This window comes from Lepidochelys kempii, chromosome 1 (genome assembly GCF_965140265.1).
Source record: "Lepidochelys kempii isolate rLepKem1 chromosome 1, rLepKem1.hap2, whole genome shotgun sequence".
Taxonomy (NCBI): domain Eukaryota; kingdom Metazoa; phylum Chordata; order Testudines; family Cheloniidae; genus Lepidochelys; species Lepidochelys kempii.
Genome location: NC_133256.1, coordinates 214502519 through 214517369, shown reverse-complemented (window position 1 = coordinate 214517369; position 14851 = coordinate 214502519). Strand labels below are relative to the sequence as shown.

The 14851-nt window shown below is 48.2% G+C and overlaps 1 protein-coding gene across 1 annotated transcript in view; it reads right to left on the bottom strand.

The window, feature by feature from the left end:
- The window catches only part of LOC140898849 (scavenger receptor cysteine-rich type 1 protein M130-like), a 54347-nt gene that overhangs the window by 7502 nt on the left and 31994 nt on the right, over positions 1 to 14851 (bottom strand). The window contains exons 5-13 of the mRNA XM_073313377.1: positions 10318 to 10635; positions 9924 to 10238; positions 6549 to 6858; positions 5908 to 5975; positions 5519 to 5832; positions 5042 to 5066; positions 4581 to 4616; positions 4074 to 4211; positions 1463 to 1558 (exon numbers count right to left, since the gene is read on the bottom strand). Of these exons, the coding sequence (XP_073169478.1) occupies positions 1463 to 1558; positions 4074 to 4211; positions 4581 to 4616; positions 5042 to 5066; positions 5519 to 5832; positions 5908 to 5975; positions 6549 to 6858; positions 9924 to 10238; positions 10318 to 10635 (1620 nt within the window). The remainder of the gene's footprint in view (positions 1 to 1462; positions 1559 to 4073; positions 4212 to 4580; positions 4617 to 5041; positions 5067 to 5518; positions 5833 to 5907; positions 5976 to 6548; positions 6859 to 9923; positions 10239 to 10317; positions 10636 to 14851) is intronic.

The following is a 14851-nucleotide window of genomic DNA, read 5'->3' as shown; positions in this document are numbered from 1 at the left end:
TAAAATCCCTCCTGGCCAGAGGAAAAATCCTCTCACCTGTAAAGGGTTAAGAAGCTAAAGGTAACCTCGCTGGCACCTGACCAAAATGACCCATGAGGAGACAAGATACTTTCAAAAGCTGGGAGGAGGGAGAGAAACAAAGGGTCTGGGTCTGTCTGTATGCTGCTTTTGCCAGGGACAGAACAGGAATGGAGTCTTAGAACTTTTAGTAAGTAATCTAGGTAGGTATGTGTTAGATTATGATTTCTTTAAATGGCTGAGAAAATAGCTGTGCTGAATAGAATGAATATTCCTGTCTGTGTGTCTTTTTTGTAACTTAAGGTTTTGCCTAGAGGGATTCTCTATGTTTTGAATCTAATTACCCTGTAAGGTGTCTACCATCCTGATTTTACAGAGGTGATTCCTTTACTTCTATTAAAAGTCTTCTTGTAAGAAAACTGAATGCTTTTTCATTGTTCTAAGATCCAAGGGTTTGGGTCTGTGGTCACCTATGCAAATTGGTGAGGATTTTTACCAAACCTTCCCCAGGAAGTGGGGTGCAAGGGTTGGGAGGATTTTTTGGGGAAAGACATGTCCAAACTACGTTTCCCAGTAAACCCAGTTAGAGTTTGGTGGTGGCAGTGGATATTCCAAGGGCAAAGGATAAAATTAATTTGTACCTTGGGGAAGTGTTAACCTAAGCTGATAAAAGTAAGCTTAGGAGGTTTTCATGCAGGTCCCCACATCTGTACCCTAGAGTTCAGAGTTGGGAAGGAATCTTGACAGGGAGCCTGCCTTAGCCCCACTGTGCCACCGACTGGACTTTTAACAGCCCAGACAGCAATGCTGACTGGAGCCGCCAGGGTCACTTTTTCACTGGGGATTCTGGTTAAAAACTGGACTCCTGGCAACGTTAGTCTACATGAGTAGCTGCTGGTCTCACCTCAGATGCTAGAGCTTGGCAAAAAACAGATGTTTTGGTTCTTTGGCAATTGTAAAAATAACAATAATAATAATACAATAAAAATGTTTTGGGTTGAGCCAAAAATGACTTTTTTAAAATTTTGGCAAGTGCAAAAGTTTAAAAAAAAGGTGTTATGTTGAATGAAACCATTTGATGTTCTTTTGGATATGTGGGGTTTAGATAGATAGATAGACAGACAGATAAAATTAAAGGAAATGTCTGATGGAAAAGTAACATCAAATTGAAAAAACCCAAAATGTTTTCTTTAGAAAGTGTTGAATTGAAATGAATCGTTCTGTGTGTATTTGGAACAATTGGGTGAAATTGACAGGAATTTGTGAAATGTTTCGCTGTCTCTGAATCTGCATTTTTCACCAAAACATTTTGCAATGGAGACTTGTGCCCAGCTCCAGCGACAAGCTCACAGGGCTGACGCTGCAGTGATTTAACTCTGGGTCAGGGCCTCAGATGGACAGGGCATTAGATAGCTGCTGCCTGTTAAGAGTGAGACCCACGGACCTGAGCGACTGAACATCTCCTGCTTCTCTCTCATCAGGTTATAATCAATCTCCTCGTACACGGCCTCAGGGAAGGGATCCAAGGGTCTTCTGGAGCCTGAAAACAAAGGGCAGGGTTTGCACAGGGTCAGAGAAACCAGAAATGGGAAACACTGTGGCTCATTCAACCCCTCTCCCCTGAACCCTACAGCACATTCCCACTGCTGTGTCCAGGCTAGATTTAAATGAGCCAGGTGACAGGGACAATGTCCCTCTCCACAGCATCCCTTTGACGATGGTTCCCAGGGCTAGACCACTGTCAGAAAGCTTCCTCTCATTCATCTTAACTGTTCCCTTTTCAATCTCATCCCATTATTCCTGGTTATTCCCCTTTGGAGCAGCTTAAATAATTCTTCCCCCACACTGGTGTTTACACTTATCTGCAAAATGATGATAACCTTTTTTTTTTTCATCGACTTTAAGGCCAGACAGGACCATTAGAACATCTAGTCTGACCTCTTGTATAACACAGGCCACTGCAATTCACCCAGATACCCCTAGGTTTGAGCCCAAAGATGCACTTAGACTAAAGCATTTCTTTCTTTAGGGGAATAAACTCTTGTGTGCCACAGGTAGAAAACACGAGGGACTAACAGAGCCATCCCTTAGGTACAGCGAATCGGGGTAACCTCTCCAGACCCCGTGCTTTGGAGGCCCCCAAGGGCAGACTGATTGGCTGGGGCAGTCGGTCCCGGAATTGACGGGTTGGTCCCGAAAGTGACAGATTTGTCACTTCCGCCCCAGGCCCTGCACCCCCATAGGGACAACCCTGGAGACTAAGGTACCACCGATGCCCAAGGTCCCTACAATGGCAGGGAACTGACGAGGTGAGAGATGCTTAGATAATCCTGGCAGGCTCCATGCTTTAGAGGAAGATAAAAATCTCCCAAGGTCCCTTTTTGCCAGTCTGATCTGTGGCAAAATTCCTTCCTGACCCCAAAACTGGCGATTGGTTTGACCCTGAGCATGTGGAAAAGAAACAAAACAAAACAAGACGAAAAACAAATATAGGGGCTTCCCCAAATTCCTTCCTGACCCCTGCGGGTGACTGGCTGAAGCCCTGGAGCATGAGATCTGATTTGAATCACTGTCTTGCAGCAAATTTGTCAATGTTACATGTATGTTGATGGCAATCTCATTCCCTTCCCTCTTTCCAAGCAGCTGGTAGCTAATGTTGTTCTGTGTTTTATAGATAAAAAATCCTCTAAATGCCACCTATGAGTACAACATAGTATAATACTCCTTTCCAGCATTTCTCCTTCCTAAGATTGTCCTTTCTACTGGATCTCTCTCTTCGCAACTATTTACCACAACTCGATTTTTATACACCTTTTTTCCCCCTGACAAGATGTCCAATTTCTCTTGGTCCCATTCCGTGATGTCTCACCACACTGATATTCAGAACCCCTCTCTGTGACAGATATTGCAGCCCCACACAGGATCTTTGGGAACCACTCTAGTAAATTTGTGAATGGTTTGTGTATGATTGTGTTCTACTGCACCTGGGAGGATTTCCACAGCTCCTCCGGGAAGGAAAAACAGTCTCGGGGGGGCGAGGGACCGGGGGAGGTGAAGGGTGATTAAGATAGATCACTGAGATTGAAAACAACTCCAGAAAGGTAAACACACTGTAAAGAGAGTGATCAGGTAAGGTGAGCTATTACCAGCAGGAGGGAGGGTTGGGGGGGGACGGACGACGACAGGGATGGGGGTCGGGACCTTTTGTAGTGATAATCAAGCAGTTAGTGGAAATGGCCCACCTTGATTATCACTACAAAAACTTCCCCTGGCCCACCTTGATTATCACGACAAAAGGTTCCCCAACCCCCACTCTCCTGCTGGTAACAGCTCACCTTACCTGATCACTCTTGTTACATTGCTGTATGGTAACACCCATTGTTTCATGTTCTCTGTGTATATAAAATCTCCTCACTGTATTTTCCACTGCATGTATCTGATGAAGTGAGCTGTAGCCCAAGAAAGCTTATGCTCAAATAAATTTGTTAGTCTCTAAGGTGCCATAAGTCCTCCTTTTCTTTTTATGTTTTCTCTGCGAGGCTTTTATCCTACTAACAAGGTGCAGTCTGCTGAGAGAGAGCTGGGTGGTGACTTGGGATTGCTGGCAATACACTGCTCACAGGCCCTGGGGAGAACGCACAGCATGGGGCTGGCCTGTAAGCAGACTGGTTTGCTGGGGGTATCACAGCGGAAGGCAGGGGGCTGTGCAGCCTTAAAGCCTCCTGGTCAGTAGGAGGTGAGATGGGGGGTTCTACCCAGAGACAGGTGAGGTCTGGAGGCCCGAGGCATGACTGGGCACTCCTGGAATGGATCACCGGAAGGTGGGGGGATACAGGTGCAGCTTCCCTGAAACTGTGACCCTTCCTAGCTAGTATCATCTCCAGATTTGATGGCTAGGGAGTTCCACTGCCAGACAGTTAATGAAATAATAAATGAGAGAAGAGTTAGGCACTCTCGGCCACCCCACCCAGCCTGGTATCGTCCCTCACCCTGACACATTGCAGCTCCCCTGCTATTGCAGAGGCATTTCACACAGTGACACAGTCAGGACCCACCTCTGAGCTGTGCCCTGGCACTTTGCACCTGCGCCCCCAGGATGATTAAGACCAGGCAGAGCAGGGCCCCCAGGATAATGCAGACGACCACGGGTACTGTGACTCTCCCAATGTCGGTCGCAGGACGGCGTAGGGGAGCTGGATGGAAATGAACATGCAACAGGGAGAGATTAGCCTGTGAGAGTCAGGGGGGCCCCAGGGAGCTCCCCAGTCACTCATTGCACAGCCCAGGACAGCAGGATAATGGGCTGGGACAGAGTCTGTGTACCATGGGGGCAGCTCACAGGCTGCTCTTTAAATCATTGGCCCTGCCCTGTCAGCTGGAGCCAACAGACAGGAATCCTCCTGCTCAGCAGGGCCTGCAGCTCCCACCCAGGTGTTATTCGCCCTCAGATGTCACAGGCCATGGAAAGGAGCTCCTTCCCTCAGGCTGCAGCTTGCAGCTCCTCCTCTGTGACCCAGCCCCAGGGAAATTTAACCCTTGATGGGAGGAGGGAGATGCTTTACCTGGGGTACTCAGAGAATCTGTCCTCTCTGTCAGACCTGCAAAGGGAAAGGGAGGAGAGTTGGAGTCTGGAGCAAGGGGGAGGTGACGTGTTTGTTCCCTGGGGGAATCTCACTCTGAGAGTCCCTGGGGGCACTGTGCAGCTGTCACCATCACAGACTCCTTCACAGCAGCAAAGGGCCTGTTTGATAGTGATTTAGGGCCCACGTTCCTTGTGCTCTGTGCAGAAATGAGGACTTTAGTAACAAACCAGCACAGTGGGGCCTGTGATGGATGCAGGGTGCTTGTGGGCTGATGTCTGAGCCAATCTGACATGAGAAAGGATCCAACACACAACATCCAGGATGCTCCAGCACACAGGAGATGGGAGGGCCTGGTGTGGGACAAAAGGCGGGGGGCAGGGGTGATCCATTCTCCTCCCTGAAAATTACAGCATGTAGCAGAAACATCTCCTGTCACTCACCTGAGCAATTCACGGCAGCATCTTCCTTATGACCACAAAAAGAAAAGGAGTACTTGTGGCTCTCACAGCTGGTATCCTGGAGAACCCCAACGACCAGCCAGCTCCACCCCTCCTGGGTCTGCACAGGGATCTGGGCCATAGGCAGGGCGAGGGGCTTCTTCCCTGGGACCCTCATCCAGCTCACACAGACCCTCAGCTTCTGAGGCTGCACCACCAGGGGCCTGACAACAGTTGTCTCTGTCCCAGGGTCTCGCCACCCCAGTAATGTCTCCCCATTGACCATCACCTTCCGCTTCCACTGGGGGTCCCAGGGGCCTGACCGCAGGAAACTCCACACAGACATATATGTTGGGGTCAGGAGTGGGAGCCTGTCCACCTCCCCACCCATCCGGCCTTGGGACCCAGCAAGGGAGCTAAATACCAGGGCTTTTCCACAGGGTCCCAGTACTCCTTTTCTTTTTGCGAATACAGACTAACATGGCTGCTACTCTGAAACCTGTCCTTATGACCACAGTTGCTCTCACCCCAGGGCCTGGCAGGACAGTCCCAGAGAGATGACTCTGTCCCTCTGCAATTCAACGTCTCCACCCAGATGGGACCAGTCCCCTCGCCAAATGCAGCCTCGCCTGGGACTGGTACAGGAGAGCCACAGCCCAGTTGTTTACACAAAACATTAGCATCCGCCATGTCCCAGGAGTCATCACAAACTGTTCCCCAGAAGCCACGGTACCAAACCTCCACTCTCCCCGAGCATCTGTGCTCTCCTACCGCGACACGTAACTTGTCCTGGTCTAGAAATGCAGAAACCTCACATGTTACTGGGACAACTTAGGGACCAAGAGGGAGACAGAGAGAAGCAGAGATACCTGTGCAGCTTGCAGAGTTCGGGCATTCGGCAAACAGGGTCTGAGTTGGTTTTGTTTTTTTTCCAGTGGAGAGAAAGTGCAGAGGTGAATGCACTGGGTTGTGTGTGTGATGTGGGAGGAGAATTTATCTGTATTTTAAACCCCTAATTTCAGCACCGTCTGAACTGAAATGTGAACTCTGGGTCATTCAATACCTAATTAATTTGCTATTCAGCTGTTACTCAGACACACAGGCCGACATGCACCCAGACTTGTGGGGGATTCCAGTTCTGAGCCAAACTGCACAGCCTGGGCCCATCTCTGATTGTTCATCCCAAAAGGATTAATAACCACAGAGCTGCCTCATGACGGTCTCTAGGGAGAGGCTTTTCTCGGCTTTCAGACTACTTTATCGCAGTGTCTAACACCGGTCTCTTTTAAAATTAATTGATTAACTTCCATGTTTGTTGTTAATCAGACAAATGGTTATTCCTATAAAAGACTGTGAAAATATGTTTGTATCTTGTGTTGAGAATTTAAATCTACCTCCACTGAGATGTGAACACAAACAAAAGATCTATCATAACCCTTCAATTAATTAAACACATCGCGTACATGTGTGTTTGTACACGCGCATGCAGGTAGTTTCAGAATTACCAGTGCAAGAAATATGGGTCTCTTCTGCTCGGTTATCACATGACTTTGGATCCCAGGGCTCTGATGGGCACTGCCAGAGGGAGCTGTGCTGCTCACTGCATGCAACGTGGTCCAGCCACGTGGGACCAGAACCTGGTCCATATTCAAAGTCTCTTGCAATCTGCCCTCCGTCTCCACAGTTCAGCTGTTTGCAGACAATTGCTGGGGTGACTCCAGACATCTGATTGGAGCAAACACTGCCCCACGTCCCATTGTAGAAAACCTCCAGCCGCCCAGCACAGTTACTGTCGCTCACCAGCCTCAGATCTGTGAACTCTAGAAGGAAATTCACAAAAGGGGAATTTAAATCATCTGATTCTCAAATGAAATGGGGTGTGAAGAGTGAAATCCCAGCAATTTCTAACAATCCTGTGCATCATTCTGCAGGAGCAAGTCTCAGAAGCATTCAAAGAATCAGAGACTCTTTTCGACACCACAGGCCCCCTAGAAATACAGTGGGTATCTCCGGAAGACCATCATTTACCAGCAGCTACATACAGATTTTAATTGATAGAGGCCAGAGAGGATTGAGATATTGGCAGGCCAGATGCCAGCTCTTGCCCAGGCTGCAGGCATTAGCTGAGAACTGACAATCTCGTAGCTGGAGACCAGGCCAGGTCACTTATTTGTTAGTTTTGCTCAAAACAGGTATTAGTCTTGTAAGAATGTATTTTGTGCTTCGACTCTATGAAATGGTGGTTAGTTGCTGCAGGCATTAATCTCACTTGTAATCTCAGTGGTCCATGCTACAAAAAAAAATGTAAATGTTGCTTTATAACTGAAAATGTTGGCTCTGAACTTGTGAACTCAGGCACAGGAATCATCCCCCCCTCTCCATCCCCAAAGACTATCAAAATCAGAAGGACCATCAAGGATCATCACAATATAAAGGATTGGTTAATGGCCTTATTCCCCCCAGGGCGCAGTACCTGCAGATGGCCTGGTCCCATCGCTTTGAAAGCTGGAAGAGGGAAATAAAAATAGTCAATGTGACAATTTTTCATCCTTTTGGTTTTTTGAACTGTGACAGGGCTAGAGACACCAAACTGAAGTCCGAGATCCCACGGGGTTACCCCTGGGTCAGCGCTGAAGGACATTTGGAATTGACAGATCACTACAACTCTGTCACTACTCTGGTGTAAATGGTGTCTCATTTGTGTGTAGGTGATTGCTTGCTTTAACCTTGTAAATAGCCATTTTAGTTCTTTTTCCCAGTGAATAAACCTGTCTATAGTTTATTACAGGATTGGCGACAGGCATCGTCTCTGGTGTAAGATCTAAGGTACCAGCTGATCTGAGTAGGTGACTGGTCTCTTGGGATTGAAAGAAACCTGAATGTGGTGTGATTTTTGGTGTAAGTGACCAATTATCACTAAGCCCAGTTCATCTGGGTGACAAGACAGATTGGAGAGTCTATGGGGATTGTCTGTGACTCCATGGTGAGATAGATTTAGTGATCCAGGGCTAAGTTTCCTCTCAGCTGCACAGCCATGTGTCCGCACCGCAGGCTATCAAGGGCACACAGCCACCCGGGCCTGGACTGGAGAGGCGCCTGTCCCCTGGAGCTGCTGCAGGAGGGAAAGAGGCGCCTCTCCCCTGGCCTCAGGCTGCTGCAGCAGGAGAGGGCTGGGGGGAGTTCTTGCTCCCGACTGCAGCCCCAGGGCAGCCTGCACCCCAAACCCTTCATCCATGTCCCCACCCCATAGCCCCGTCCCCAGTGGAGCCCTCACTCCCCCCTGTACTCCAACTCTCTGCCCCAGCCCTGAGCCCCCTCCTGCACCCTGAGCCCCTCATCCCCAGGCCCACCCCAGAGCCCTCACCCCTAGCCAGAGCCCTCAGCCCCCACACTCCAACCTTCTGCCCCAGCCCTGAGCCCCCTCACAACCCCAAACCCCTCATCCCCAGCCCCACCCCAGAGCCCGCACTTCCAGCCAGAGCCCTCACCCTGTGCACCGCCACCCTCTGCCCCAGCCCTGAGCTGCCTCCCACATGCTGAACCCCTCAGCCCCAACCCCACCACACATCACCTCTAGGCTGGTGCACAGAAAAAAATTCATTCCACACATGGATTTAAAAAGTAGAGGGAACAATGGTCCAGGAGTTCACATCTGTTCCTAGCTTGGTGAAATCTACTTATAGAACACACCAGCAGTTTGGAGTACTGCCCTGTTTCTCACCATCTGCCCTGAGGTGGGCACTCAGTGCCGTGAGCCACTTCACAAAGTGTGACAGGGATCATGAGATCAAATAATTTGACTGTCTGTAAAACAGCTGCATAGAGCCTAATAACTTGAGTTTGATGTAAGCATAGCTTCCAGAAAGGCATCCAGTCTAGACAGGAAGACTTCAAGAGATGCAGAATGCACCATTCCCTGGTAGTTTGTAGCGATGGTTCATCACCCACCCTGTTAAAAACCCGGGCCTTATTTCTGAGGTGAATTTGTCTGGTTTCAGCTTCCAGCCATCGACTCTTGTTCTGCCTTTCTGCATTAGATTAAAGAGCCCTTTAGGAAGTGTTTCAGAGTAACAGCCGTGTTAGTCTGTATTCGCAAAAAGAAAAGGAGTACTTGTGGCACCTTAGAGACTAACCAATTTATTAGAGCATAAGCTTTCGTGAGCTACAGCTCACTTCATCGGTGAAGTGAGCTGTAGCTCACGAAAGCTCATGCTCAAATAAATTGGTTAGTCTCTAAGGTGCCACAAGTACTCCTTTTCTTTAGTAAGTGGTATGTTTTCCTTGTGACAGGACTTATGCCCTGTAATCAAGTTGCCTCTTGATCATTTTGATAAGCTAAACAGATTCAGCATCTTAAATCTCTCACCGTAAAGCTTTTCTTCAAGCCCTCAGATCACTTTTGTGGCACTTCTCTGCTCCATCTCAAATTTTTGTGGACATCAGAACTGGACACAGTATTCCAGCATTTGTCTCACCAGTGCCATATACAACAGTAAAATCTAGTCCTCACCGCTCCTCACTACTCCCCTGTTTATACATCCAAGGTTTGCATTAGCCCCGTTTTGCCATACACGGCACTGGGAGTCATGTTCTGTTATTTCTCCACTAGGATCCTACATCCTTTTCAGTCATTGCTTTCTGTGATACAATCTCCTTTAGATACCTGAGATGCAGCATTCTAACATTAGGAAATCTTGCAATATCTCCAGTACTGCTGGGTGAGAGCTGAGGACTTTCTAATGGTGACCCTGGTAGGTAGTTACACAAAGGAAAGGGAGGCAGAGACAGTCAGGGAGAGTGTCATTCTCAGCAATCTCCTTAAACATCTGCACCCTCCATTACATTGCCCGGTAACACAGCTCACGAGAGCATTCCCAGAACAGACCTGAGCAGAGAACTCCCGCGTCCTCTTCGTGTCTGCAGTTATGTTGGCCCCAGCCCCTGGAAGGACACACCCAGAGACTGGATTCGTTCCCAGCGCAGTTCACATCATCCAGCCAGATCTGCCCGGATCCTTGCCCATAATGAGCAGAGACAGTTGCATTGATGGCACGTCCACATCCCAGTTGTTTGCAAACGACGTCGGAGTCTGATAGATCCCAGGAATCATCACAGACCGTCCCCCAGCGGCCATTGTAATAAATCTCCACTCTCCCGGCACAGCGACCTGTCCCATTCACTAGTCTGATCCGCCGGCTCCCTGCAGGGATAGATTGCAGCTGTTAATATGTATTTTCGAACTAAACAGAAAATGTTTGTGAGATTTGGAAATGAATCACCTGAGCAAATGACACCGATGTCCTCAGCAATTCTTGTCTGGGCTGTCTCAGATGTGGAGTTGTCACAGAGAGTCAGACGAGTCTCATTTCCTGCACAGTGGACCCTTCTCAGCCCCACAGCACCCGTTCCTTGCTCAGACTTAGGGGGGGTATAAGCTTTTTCAGCGACTCCGCACTGGAGCTCCCTGCACACCACGCTGGCATCATTCATGTCCCACTGGTCATCCAGCACTCTGCCCCACACACCACGGAGGGAAATCTCCACTCTCCCATCGCACCGGCTCTCTCCATTCAGAAGTCTGAGTGATTCAGAGTGACCTGGGCTCAGGAGAGATGGGAAACACAATGAAGAACACGCTCTGTTATACACTAGAAATAATACAGAGTGTGCATGAAATTATGGACTGTTTCTCAATAAGAAGGCAGAAGCCAGTGATCAGAGTGTGTCACAGAGTTAAAGGGAACAACCTCTGTCAGAAGACACTTATTCCTATGAATCTATAAGTGGAAGGTGCTATGAGGATTGTAAAACTCTGAGCTTGACACAAGGGCTTGCCAACGGACTCTCTAAATGAGTGAGCAAGGGAATTCCTGCCGATTACTGATTGGGAAAATAGTCTCTGTGTGTGGTGGTGGAATGGCTGCTGAGGTTTGTAGTCACTTTATCCAGGCTTAAATGCCTGGAAGCCAGTGAATGGTGTCTGCACAAGCACTGAGTGGGTGGGTTGTGAATGATTTAGGCAAGTTTGCCTTGAGGGAGTTTGGCCAATGGAAGAGCAGTGTTCATGGTGGCCAGGAACAGGTTATTTTTGGTAAATTCCCTTAGTTCCCTCTGATATCTGTTCAGTAGCAACTTTCTTGGTTCACGTGGATCCAGTGCAGGAGCTCCTAGTGTTAGATAGTTCCTGGCACTGGTGGTTCTGACTGGAGCTGTCCCCTGAAGTGTGGTGTCATCTCTGAGTCCAACGTGAGATTCCAGCTGATCAATTCACACCACACTAAGTACGTTGTGTGTGGGTCAGAGAAGGAGACATGCTCTCTTCATGAATATTGTGACTCCCTTGGGATGTGAATCTCGGTATTTGTGTGTGTCCCAGAATCAGAGAGTCCTACAGCAAGGTGGTAAACTAGGAATTACTCCCCGAGTTCAGACCCAGGTGCAGCCAGGAGAGACTGACCATGTTAAAAGACAACAGCAGAGTCAGTGCAGGGCACACCCACTGGCTGTGCCGGGTACAGTATGTACTAGTATGGCGACCTGACGGGTGCAGTGTGTGCGCACTGGATCCAACCAGCTCAAGGATCTCAGTAGCCAAATAACATTTCAAGGCTAAGAGTGAAATCCTGGCCCCACTGACGGCAATGGTAAAACCTCCTTTGACTTCAATGGAGCCAGGAGTTCGCCCAGAGACTGGACCAGGAGACTGCCTGCATGCAGCTAATGTAGTGCAGGGGTAGCCACGGGTGGGCCGTGGTCCACCCGGTTAGTATCCAGACCCACCCAAATCAGGGCCGGAGCTCCCCGAATCCACAGGCTGGGACTCCCACCACCAGCTCGGTGTCCGTCAGTCTGGCCGCATCTTTCTCCTGTTGGCGCCGTGCGCTGCTTCCCTGGTCTCTGACCGCAGCACTAGCCCCGCGTGGGGTGTGCCTCCTGAGGGCAGGTCTGCGTGGGGCTAGTGCTGGGGCTGGAGACCGGGGCAGCAGCTCCCGGCACCGGCAGGAAAGGGACGTGGCTGGGCTGACGGACACTGAGCCAGGGTCTGGAAGGGTGAGTAGAACTCGAGCCCTAGTGGGACCCCCCTTTGCAGAAAAGGCACCTCTAGGTGACCAGATGTGTTGATTTTCTAGAGACAGTCCTGATATTTGGGGCTTTTTCTCATATAGGTGCCTATTACTTCCCACCACGTGTCCAATTTTTCACATTTCCTATCTGGTTACCCTAGGCACGCCCCGCAGCCTGTGTGCCCCGGGCAGCCTCAGCTTTGGGTGCCTGCCAAGCTCAGTTCTGTTCCTGCCTCTGCTGCAGACTTCACAGGTGATGCTGAGCAGGTCTCTGAAGCCAGTTTTTATGGGGTCTGATTTGCAGAAGTATTGAGTATTCACAACTGCCGCTAGGCTCAAGACAAGATGTGGCTGCTCCGCTCTTCTGCAGTCAGGCAGCGAGGTCGGGTGGAATGAGCACAGGGCTGCAAGTCAAAACACTGAGTTTTATCCTGTCTCCGCTGCTGACTCACTGCCTTGGGCAAGTCACTTGGCTTTTCTCTCTCCGTTTTACCGTTTGTAAAATGGAGCTGTGACATTGCACTCTGTATGCTTTTGTGAAAGTATGCTGATGAGTGTGAATATAATGTAACTGAAATATGCTTCATGCAAAAGGTCTTTTGTAAGGTATCATTACAAAGATTATAATCTACTTAGTGTGGTCATCCTATTTGTACAAATGTATCACTCATGTATCTGAAACTAGAAATATGAAATATAACTCTGAGGTCCTATTGTAGTTATGCACAGTGTGGGCCATTCATGGTGGTTTGAAATCTTAATGGCTCCCATTAACCAGGACAATCGACTGTAGATGGCTCTGTTTTACTTCTAAATCTTCCTGTATACTGGCAAGCAGGTAATGAAGTCTTACAGTGACATGTGATCTTGGCACCTGAACTCGAATCCATCTTTAACCTGGTGCTTTTCCATTGAAAAGGAGGGGTGGGAACCCAGAGAGGGACAAAGGATTCCCACCTTATGCAAAAGATATATAAGTGAGTGGAACAGAACAAACTGGGCAGCCATCATGAGAAATCCCCTCGCTACCACCTGAGCTGGAACAAGGGATGTACCAGGGAAAAGATTGTGCCCAGACTAGGTAAGCATCCAGTCTGTGAAAGAAACTTATTGAAACATCTCTGAGGGTGAGATTTTATCTGGATTCGGCTTAGATTTGCGTGTTTTATTGTATTTTACTTGGTAATTCACTTTGTTCTGTCTGATACTACTTGGAACCACTTAAATCCTACTTTCTGTATTTAATAAAATCACATTTTACTTATTAATTAACCCAGAGTATGTATTAATACCGGGGGGGGGGGGTAAACAGCTGTGCATATCCCTCTCTGAGTGTTATAGGGGGCGGACAATTTATGAGTTTACCCTGTATAAGCTTTATACAAGGTAAAACAGATTTATTTGTGGTTTGGACCCCATTGGGAGTTGGGCATCTGAGTGTTAAAGACGGGAACACTTCTTAATGGCTTTCAGTTAAGTCTGCAGCTTTGGGGCACGTGCTTCAGACCCTGGGTCTGTGCTAGAGCAGACTGGCATGTCTGGCTCAGCTAGACAGGGTGCTGGAGTCCTAAGCTGGCAGGGAAAGCAGGGGCAGAAGTAGTCTTGGCACATCAGGTGGCAGCCCCCAAGGGGTTTCTGTGATCCAACCTGTCACAGGAGCTAATAATAATACTTCCCCACCTACTTCCCTGGAGTTTGGTGAGGCTTTATTAATGTCTGGAGAGTACTCTGAATACATAAAACTCTGCAGAAATGGTGAGTACTCTGGAGAATCAGGCCCTGAGGGTCTCAGGTTGCTGCCCAATCACCCCAAATAAGTCGTGAGTTGGGAATTTGGGCTTTAATCGTTGTAAGCACAATTTTCAAAAGCAGCTAAATGATGTAGGAGCTTAAGTGCCATTTTCAGAAGTGACTTAAGCAGCAAGAGGGAGAAGTCTATATGGTTCTTGGGCTATCACCAGCAGGAGAGTGAATTTGTGTGGGGGGGTGGAGGGTGAGAAAACCTGGATTTGTGCTGGAAATCACTTTAGATAAGCTATTACCAGCAGGACAGTGGGGTGGGAATAGGTATTGTTTCATATTCTCTGTGTATATATAAAGCCTGCTGCAGTTTCCACGATATGCATCTGAGGAAGTGAGCTGTAGCTCACGAAAGCTCATGCTCTAATAAATTGGTTAGTCTCTAAGGTGCCACAAGTCCTCCTTTTCTTTTTGCGAATACAGACTAACACGGCTGTTACTCTGAAACTTGGGCTCCTATGTTACTAGAGAAAATAGGATTTAAGTCTCTAAGTCACTTAGGCCTTTTGAAAATGTTATTCTTGGGCTTCTAAGTGCCTAAGTCACTTTTGAAATGGACCTCATAAGAGTCTGCTATCTCCTGGGGTGTTATGAAGACAAATTCATTAATGTTTGTGGTGCATTCTCACACTACTGTAATGAGCACAATAGAAAAGCCAATGAAGAAATTAATAATTCTGTATTCAGTGCAGTATTTGTACGGTCTGTAGAGTGAATAAGGCCCTGGGTCACAGGTTGAATGAGGAGGATAAAAAGAAATATTCTACAGCTCCTCCATTCCCTGAGCACCACCCTCCCTGTGCACTGAAGGAGGCAGGAGCTGGGGGAGGTGAGAATAATAGAATATGTTGATGCAATTAGACTGTATCATAATGTATATGCAGAAGGGAGGGTGGGGGACTGAATTAACATTACATAGATAACCTTAATTCTGGTATTTTCTAATTCT